At 37.8% G+C, this 10,235-nt stretch overlaps 1 protein-coding gene across 2 annotated transcripts in view; it reads right to left on the minus strand.

Moving 5' to 3' along the window:
• The window catches only part of LOC110451081 (poly(A) RNA polymerase cid11-like), a 48,433-nt gene that overhangs the window by 21,718 nt on the left and 16,480 nt on the right, over nucleotides 1-10,235 (minus strand). For both annotated transcript variants that reach the window (XM_021498938.1, XM_021498937.1), the window contains exons 4-6: nucleotides 4,873-5,079; nucleotides 4,146-4,300; nucleotides 1,013-1,311 (exon numbers count right to left, since the gene is read on the minus strand). In XM_021498938.1, the coding sequence (XP_021354613.1) occupies nucleotides 1,013-1,311; nucleotides 4,146-4,300; nucleotides 4,873-5,079 (661 nt within the window). The remainder of the gene's footprint in view (nucleotides 1-1,012; nucleotides 1,312-4,145; nucleotides 4,301-4,872; nucleotides 5,080-10,235) is intronic.

A 10,235-nucleotide genomic window follows, 5' to 3' on the forward strand; every position in this document is an offset into this window, starting at 1 on the left:
CCGAATTTTCGGAAAACTCAGTCAACCATGGAGAAAAATATGCATTATGCTTTAGATCCCGATCTTCCCTATCCATTTCATTCTCAACTTCTTGATCAATTTCCCGTAATTCCTGATCAACCAAATCAATGTCGACATCAACGTCAAAGTTTCCACCGATTTCATCACCGATATCTTCTGGATAGAAGCCCATAAATTCATCATCTTCGTTATCGGAGTTACCGACAAGTTGGTAAAACTCGGCTTCAGTCATTGTTGCAAAAAATTCAGTCAAAACATGTGAATAATCCCATTTTTATGACATAAATCAATGACTTATATCACTGTTGATTTTTGACCGCCATCTTAGATCTCACCACTACTGCCTTCCCGCGAGATGTATAGTAACATGGGAATTCCCGTTACATAATTTAGAAAACGAAACCTATTCATGGCTGGCATACGGTAAGATTAGCGTGGGCGGGGATTCCCGCCAGCCGCAGTCTAAGAGTTAAAGGAAAAGTTGACGGATGGACGACGGACGACGGACGCTGCAGTATGGCATAAGCTCACCATGGTCCTTCGGACCAAATGAGCTAAAAAGGATATAACCAAAAACAATATGGCAGACATAAGCTTAAATGATCAAACACATAACTGTGTAAGTTGCAAATATTTTTTTTAGATTTCATTTCTATTCTAAATACAGATGTATTTCATTGTTGAGCAGTTTTAAATCTATCAAATCTTGTTATCTTTATTAAGTTTTTTACCCTTCATCATCTATTTTCCATGACATTAGCAGAGCTTTAGCTGTTATGCTATGATCCCACCTGATTGACACATGATGATGTCTTACTTGTCTCAGATTTGCTCTGCTTTTATTCTAATTAAAGAGTATGTACTTTCAGATATCTCTTCAAAGATCAGATGTTTTCAAAATTCATCATGTTAATGACTAATCAAAGTAAACACACTCCCCAACAACTTGGTTTAAATGAAGATAAAACTTCAATTCCATTTATGATCATACCTAAAGGTTGGCATAGAGCATTGTTCTCGGAGGACAGCACGGCTCTTGTTCTAGTTTTCTGAGCCCCAGCTGTTTGATAACAATACAGTCTCCTTGCTGCAGGAAGAATGCCTTTCTGTTGAAAGTAGAAAAGTGTGAGCAATGTCCAGGTGATACCGTGTGGTGAAGGGTTTGCTCCAGCTTTACAAAGACCCCTACACGAAGCCCAGTATTTAATGATACGCACAAGGGAGCAGAACCGATCATCTAACACACTCATGGTATACAGTACCTCTGCGTTAACCATGGGATTACTGTTGCTGCAAACAAACAGGAAACATAAATTAACAATTACTATCATAAAGGACAATTTTTAAAAGCAATTAAGTGTATTTCTGACTTGGACATTAAAATTCTACGACAGGATACCTTTGGATCAAGTAACAAAGCCTTATTCCACAGTACCATTGGATTACACATTATTTCGTAGGCGTAGGTACTGGACACACATTATATAACACAAAAGTTCATGCATGACAATTTCAACCAATCAGGGTGTAAAATGATAATCAATTATTTTAATCAATGATTTAGCTTATATTTGACCTTGGCTGTAGTCTTTGAATTATGTACTTGTTAACCAAGTTTTATCCAAATTGAATGATATTTATGTAAACTTGCGAAAAATTAGACAAAAGGATGGACAGACGGCATAAGCACAACTGGTCCGAACCATGTGAGCTAAAACTGTTTTCCAAAATATGTCAAATATCCGATGATTAATAATTTGCTTGATATGTTGAATATTTGCGGGTTAAAGTTAAAATTTCAAGCCATAGAAAATCTTGAAAAAAGTGGTTCCTGTCAATGTGAAGCATCACATGTAACAGTTCCTGTCAATGTGGAGCATCACGGGTAACAGTTCCGGTCAATGTGGAGCATCACATGTAACAGTTCCTGTACATGTGGAGCATCATGTGTAACAGTTCCTGTCAATGTGGAGCATCATGTTTAACAGTTCCTGTCAATGTGGAGCATCACATGTAACAGTTCCTGTCAATGTGGAGCATCACATGTAACAGTTCCTGTCAATGTGGAGCATCACATGTAACAGTTCCTGTCAATGTGGAGCATCACATGTAACAGTTCCTGTCAATGTGGAGCATCACATGTAACAGTTCCTGTCAATGTGGAGCATCACATGTAACAGTTCCTGTCAATGTGGAGCATCACATGTAACAGTTCCTGTCAATGTGGAGCATCACATGTAACAGTTCCTGTCAATGTGGAGCATCACGTGTAACAGTTCCTGTCAATGTGGAGCATCACATGTAACAGTTCCTGTCAATGTGGAGCATCACATGTAACAGTTCCTGTCAATGTGGAGCATCACGTGTAACAGTTCCTGTCAATGTGGAGCATCACATGTAACAGTTCCTGTCAATGTGGAGCATCACATGTAACAGTTCCTGTCAATGTGGAGCATCACATGTAACAGTTCCTGTCAATGTGGAGCATCACAGGTAACAGTTCCTGTCAATGTGGAGCATCACAGGTAACAGTTCCTGTCAATGTGGAGCATCACATGTAACAGTTCCTGTACATGTGGAGCATCACATGTAACAGTTCCTGTACATGTAGAGCATCACATGTAACAGTTCATGTCAATGTGGAGCATCACATGTAACAGTTCCTGTCAATGTGGAGCATCACATGTAACAGTTCCTGTCAATATGGAGCATCACAGGTAACAGTTCCTGTACATGTGGAGCATCACAGGAAACAGTTCCTGTCAATGTGGAGCATCACAGGTAACAGTTCCTGTCAATGTGGAGCATCACATGTAACAGGTCCTGTACATGTGGAGCATCACATGTAACAGTTCATGTACATGTGGAGCATCCCATGTAACAGTTCATGTACATGTGGAGCATCCCATGTAACAGTTCATGTACATGTGGAGCATCCCATGTAACAGTTCATGTACATGTGGAGCATCACATGTAACAGTTCATGTACGTGTGGAGCATCACATGTAACAGTTCATGTGCATATGGAGCATTACATGTAACAGTTCCTGTACATGTGGAGCATCACCGGAAACAGTTCCTGTCAATGTGGAGCATCACAGGTAACAGTTCCTGTCAATGCGGAGCATCACATGTAACAGTTCCTGTACATGCGGAGCATCACATGTAACAGTTCCTGTACATGCGGAGCATCACATGTAACAGTTCATGTACATGTGGAGCATCCCATGTAACAGTTCATGTACATGTGGAGCATCCCATGTAACAGTTCATGTACATGTGGAGCATCCCATGTAACAGTTCATGTACATGTGGAGCATCACATGTAACAGTCCTGGGGGTGTGGAGCATCACATGTAACAGTTCCTGTCAATATGGAGCATCACAGGTAACAGTTCCTGTACATGTGGAGCATCACCGGAAACAGTTCCTGTCAATGTGGAGCATCACAGGTAACAGTTCCTGTACATGTGGAGCATCACATGTACCAGTCCTGTACATGTGGAGCATCACATGTAACAGGTCATGTACATGTGGAGCATCACATGTAACAGTTCATGTACATGTGAAGCATCACATGTTACAGTTCCTGTCAATGTGAAGCATCACATGTAACAGTTTCTGTCAATGTGGAGCATCACGGGTAACAGTTCCTGTCAATGTGGAGCATCACATGTAACAATTCCTGCACATGTGGAGCATCACATGTAACAGAGTTATGTGTGCTCATATTGTTTTAACTTTCTCAATTGGTCAGAGATTATATGCACCTTACTGATCACCAATTGGAACTTTGAATGACTAGAAAACGTCTTAATTTGAAATAAGGGTAGAAATCAAAGGACTTCTGACACTCAAAGAAGTCTCTTTCTGACTCACATTGGGAGTATTTCCTCGAGATTGGTATACCCTCACTACTTCATGACACATCTACACGTATTATTGTGGTTCTTTTCAGTCCAACATTGAGTGCCATTTTCACACTAGGTCTAGTCTCATACAAAACAACCTTATGTTTTAATCAAGCCAGTAGATGTAGGTCCAAAAAGAACCAGGATATTACATGAAGATGTAGCGTGAACTAATTACTTTTCATAAAATCTAGAAAATACTTGCAAACTAACCTTTGAGCAAATGACTCAATGGAGATGTCACAACTTATTTTTGTGGGACAGTGTTGAACATTGATGATCGGCACTCTGGCATGGGGAGCACAAAATCCAATATTAAGTGATTCAGCCTCCTCTAGTTTTGTCTTGACCTGATCAAACATTTTTCTCTAAAAAAAACAATCACATGTACTATATAAGTATACACACAAAACACTGAGTTTAAGATGCATCTACCATATATGCAGTAATTAGAGCATGCACCTACCCAATATTTTGTACATGTCATACAGATTTATCCATATTCTGTCAGCACATCAACCTGAGGCTGATATATAATACATTTTTTTTAAATCCCCAAGGTTTTAACAAACAGCTCATTGGGCCTGTATCATTCACTTGGCTATTTTGTTATCTGAACTAGATAGGTAATTAATGGGCGGTCGGGAGCCACAGTGGATAGCACACTTGCCATTCGCCAAATCAAGGCGCCCCTGGTTTGATTCCCGGTCGGACATGACAAGGTATGGGGTCACCTGACCAACAACCACATGGGTTTTCTTCCGTACTCCAGTTTCCTCCCACATTAAGATCCCTACCCATAATTTATACAATTCCTCCAATATGTAATATCAAAATTGAAAATCAGCAGGAACCACATTTGGTTTTGAGGGCCCCCTCCAAGACTATCATTTTAATTCTAACATTTCATTTCACTTCCAATAAGTAGAAATGGACATACCTTATTGGTAGATACGTTTATGACAATATCTAAATCACTGCCCTTACATCCAAGGTTAGTGACAGCTGACCCATGTATGCCGACCGAAAGCTTAGGCAGACTCTTCATCAATACATCCTGGATCTCATTGTAAACCATAAAGTAGGCGATCTGATGAGACTTGTTTTGTCTCAGTATATAGTTGAACTGCAGCAGCTGATTATTCACCTGAAAAAAACATCTACTTTTCTTTCAAACATGCAATACATGCCTACCCTACCTTTGGAGCTGGGGAGGGGGCTACTAAATTCATTTAATATTATCAAATAATAAACTTCCCCTTAACCTGTGACCTTCAAAGTGGGTCAACATCATTTATTTGAATGAACTTAATACAAAAGCAAAGTACAGGACAAAGATGATTAAAGTAGGTGTACCTCATTTTATCATTTTAAATAGCCTAGCTGCTACATCAGATAGCTATAAAGGCTAATGCATTTTAAGACTCTTGACCTCATTTTTCTTTGAAAAGTCATTAAAATGAATTGACTTGTTCACCTTAAAAGTGTCTTGAGGTCATTCATCTGAACAGAGTGTGTAACTACTCACCACAGCAAATTAAAGGTAATGTGTCAAGTAAGTTGATGACATTCCCATTTGGTTAAATTAGCCACAGTCCACAGTAAGCTACAAACCTGCCACCCTCCCCACACTACAGGGTTGTTGCCAGCAATTTTGGGAAAGGGCCCCTGAGCAGGAATTGGGAAAATATCAACGGCATTTGACAAGAATTGGGAAATATTATTGGTGTTCTGACATGTACAGGTTTAGGAAAATATCAGAAGTTTGGAAAAAATAAAACCTGCAATGTGATTAAAATGTATAGCAATAAATAAACATCAATTTTCAGTTTTTTGGGGTTTTTTTTTCAATTACAAATTGATGTATTTCATGAATAGTAATACTTTGAATGTTGCACATATAATGACTGGAAACTTGTATAAACAATAACTGCTTTTAATCCAATTTGGAAAATAAAGACTGAAATTAGGAAAACGCCGGGTCATTTTTCAATTGAGAATGAATCCCTGTACCGGACCCTATATGCACCCTGCATTATCAGACATTATTGGATATTTTTAGCACAAATGATCCCGCAACATTGAAAGTGGGTCAGGAAAATTCCTACGAACATTTTACCAATAGTAATACGTTTAGGCCTCATGATTCTGCAGTTTTCTTTTCCTAACATATTCAACATGTCAAAATCATAACACGTCAATAAAATTCATTTAAATCAACTTTTAATTAACCCTGATCATTACACTTTTAATAAAGAAGAATTACATACATGTAGTGTGCACATGACAATTACTAAATTTGTATTACAGAACAATATATGCCCAGAGGACATGTATCTTTTGCTTGGATATTTAAGCCATTGAGACAAAATATATTCTCCTTAAAAGGATTATTTTCCCATTTTTGGATCTACCTCTGAGAACCCAGAGGAACAAAGATTTTCCTTTATATAAGATTTGATTCCTTAGTTCTCAGGATGCTTCAAAGCAAATGAAATTGAAATATGTTGATCTTTAATTAAAAAATGCTTCATAGCCCAATAAGGTTGACGTCCATAATAGTATAGTTGCAGAGGAGAAAATTGTTACAGCAATATTTAAATATGGCCAAAATATCTCACTAAGTTGGCCTGCCATCAGCCCCTTTGGAGTTACATTTAAGAGCATGTTTGCATATTGATAGAATCTATCTCCCCAGATGTGTGATACAGAAAAAGAAATCTCAATCGGAGGGTAAGATTTTATTTCAATAAGAGTAATCCCAGAAGGGTTTTATCACCCACTATCAAAAAATCCTCATTATTTGTACTATGTACTTTTTTTCACCTTTTCTCTTTTATAATTGGTTTGATAGTTTTTTTGACAGTAAATGATATCTTGTTTCAAAATTAGCTCATCATTAAACTTTTTTATTATAAGAGATCCTTGAAGGATCTTGGTGCCCACTATCAAAAGATCTTTAATGATCTACAAAAGATGATATTTTATCTTCTTTGTGCTTCATTATCTATTACCCACTCCAATGTTGGAAATCCTTAACAGGAAACGTGTACATTAACTTAAACCTAATGTTATTTGTTATTTACCACCATGACAAGTGCTATTGTATAAGATTGCATAAATATGCAAAATGATAAAAACTTGCAATTCTTACATATTTAAAATAGTGACAACAAAACTGAACTGCCAAATTCAAGATGGCTGTCTAGTGGCCATCTTGTTTTTCTTATTACTGTAGTCCCAAAAATCAATGTGGTTTACATTCATGTAAAATTTGAAGAAAAAAAACTTCCAGTATTTTCTGAGAAATAAAACTTTAACTATAAAAGTTCAAAATGGCTGCTTATCAGCCATCTTGGTTTTCAGACCAGGCTCAAAATCCAATATGTAAATCAAAGGACAATGGGGAACTTTCATAAGAAATGTGAGCAAGATCTCTCTAGTGCTTTCTGAGAAATAGCGCTAACAACCTGAAACTATCACAATTGAAAATGACTGCCTGTCAGCCATCTCAGTTCTCGGATCAGTTTAAAAATTCTATATGCAGAGCAAGGGACCATGGGGAACCTTCAGGTAAAATTTGTAAATATATAGCACTAACAAACTTTTACTAGAAAAATTTAAGATGGCTGTCTGTCAGCCATCTTTTTTTCTGATCAGTCCCAACATATAAAATTTCATAATTTAGGACCATGGGGAACCTTCCTGTGGAATTTGAGACGGATCCCTTTAGCAATTTCTGAGAAATAGCACTGACAAACTAAAACTATCAAAATTTAAGATGGCTGACTGTCAGACATCCTTGTTTTTCAATCAGTCCCAAAACTTGTTATGCATTATCAGGGATCATGGGGAAGCCTCAGGTGACATTTGAGAAAGGTCCCTCTAGTACTTTCTGAGAATGTTAGTTCCGTGGGAGAATTCCAAAATTGTTGTACTTTTTCTATAACAAAGAAATACAGTTTTGTTAGATTGCATGATTGAAGTGTCTAAGTAAGATATATTTTCTGAACCAGGAATAGTCAAATTAGAGGTTATTTGGGTAAAGGGGCACATATCTTATACCTTTCACTAGCACAAGAGGCCCAAGGGCCTTAGCGGCCATCTGAGTTATATCATAGGTACTGGTAGCTTTATTTTATTGTTTAGATGTGATGTGGAAATCAGCATGTAAACTAAGTGAAATACAATACTTGTCATGTCATCAAAGGATAAGAATTTGGAAATATTGGTAAATGTTCCCTTTGGGGCCCCGCCCTAGCCCCTGGGGAGGGGGCAGGAATCCCAATTTTACAAAGTAATACTCTCATGCACCAAAGATGATTCTGACTAAGTTTGAGTAATTTTCTACTGAAAATGGATAAAATATACCCAAAAGTGTTATTTCCCTATATAAACTATAGTAAACTTAACCCCCTCCCCAATGGAGAACGAATGGCTCGGTGGTCCTGAAATTTAAAATTTAAGTAAAGCCCCTGATGATCTTTCTTTCCATGCAGAGAAAATGACTGTAGTACCTCTGAGTCTGGAGAAGAAGATTTTTGAAATATTGGTTAATTTTCCCTTTGGGGCCCCGCCCTGGCCCCAGGGGCTGGGGTAGGAATTCCAATTTTACAATTTTGAAGCCTCATCTACCAAGGATGATTCTGACCAAGTTTGAATAAAATCCATCCACTGGTTCTTGAGAAGAAGTTGAAAATGTAAAAAGTTTACGCACGACGGACGACGACGGACGGAAAGCGATTAGAATAGGTCACTTGAGCAAAGCTCAGGTGACCTAATAAAGAGTAATACACATTGCAGGCGTCGGCATTACCACAACTGTAGATGAGTATTTAATAGGTGACCTAGTAATGTACCACATGTATTTACCTTTAAATGTCACTAAGCAAGTTAAGTTTGCAAGATTGAAATAACATCCATTACTTATCTGAAACTTAGGCAAGTTATAAATTGAATTACCATGTAATCAAATTACACATGGTTTTTTTTATTTAATTATATTTATTTAATGAGTGTTTATCAATACTGGTATAATTTTATGTTGACAGTTATGTAGCCTACTATTACTTTCATATTATCATCAGTAACTTTATCTCAACAGATGTGGTAATCATAATGTAACAGATGTTATGCCGTGAATCTGATGATCATGCGAAATGATTAAATTTTATGCAAACATGACACCCCCTCCCCACACAGAATTTTCCGATGGGTGTCAAGACCCCATTGGTAGTATCAAGGGTTAGCATGTATGCTATAATGTTCCTTTTTATTGAATGACACTATGTTTTTGAATAGTGACATCATGGGCAATAACTGTGAAGAAATAGCTCATATCTCCAAATTGCAAGATTTAAATCCTTGTGAATTAAATTTACTCATTTTCAGTAAAATGTTGGGAGTTTAACATATAAATGACCTGTAACATTTAGTAATTTTATTAAAAGTTGGACCAGGAATAGGAGTGATTAGTTTTCAACATATGACCTGTATATTTAGTGATTTATTTTGACATCAATTGCCAGGGTGTACATGTATATTTGATTTTATGAAATGAAATTATACCCTTTAAAAGTAACAAGAGGCCCAGAGGGCCTGTATCGCTCACCTGAATACCAAAGCAATCATGGCAAAATATTCTCCGAACGAGATCAAGGGAATATGCCAGACCCCAAGGCCAATCCTTGTAGCATATCTGTATTAGATTCTTCATGCCCAGCAATTTTAGGTATGGTTATGGGGTAGGGATCTCAACTGTTTCCATGCTTTGACTCAGAAACTAAGTCCCTAGGGTTGTGGCCAGACCCCAGGATCAATTCTAATATTGTGACTGTATTTGTCTCTTTTTGCCCAGCATTTGTATATAAAGTTTTGGGGTGGGGATCTCAACCATTTCAAAGTTATGACCCAGGGGTTAAGTCTCTAAGGGTGGGTCAGTCCCCAAGGCCATCCTGGAAGCATAAGTGCAATCATCTCTTTATACTCAGCAATTGTATATACCGTTATAGGGTGGGGCTCTCAACTGTTTCCAAGCTGTGACTAACAAACTAGGTCCCTAAGGGTTCAGTCAGACCCCAGGGTCTATTCTGATATCATGACTGCATTCGTCTTTTTATGCCCAGCATTTGTATATATAGTTTTGGGTTGGGGATCTCAACAGTTTTAAAGTTATGGCCCAGGGACTATGTCTCCAAGGGTGGGGCCAGACCCTATAGCCATCCTGGAAGCAAATGTGCATTCTTCTCTTTATACTCAGCAATTGTATACCATGGTTATATGGTGGGGATCTCAACCATTTCC

The sequence above is a fragment of the Mizuhopecten yessoensis genome, unplaced genomic scaffold, assembly GCF_002113885.1.
Source record: "Mizuhopecten yessoensis strain PY_sf001 unplaced genomic scaffold, ASM211388v2 scaffold5789, whole genome shotgun sequence".
Classification (NCBI taxonomy): Eukaryota; Metazoa; Mollusca; class Bivalvia; order Pectinida; family Pectinidae; genus Mizuhopecten; species Mizuhopecten yessoensis.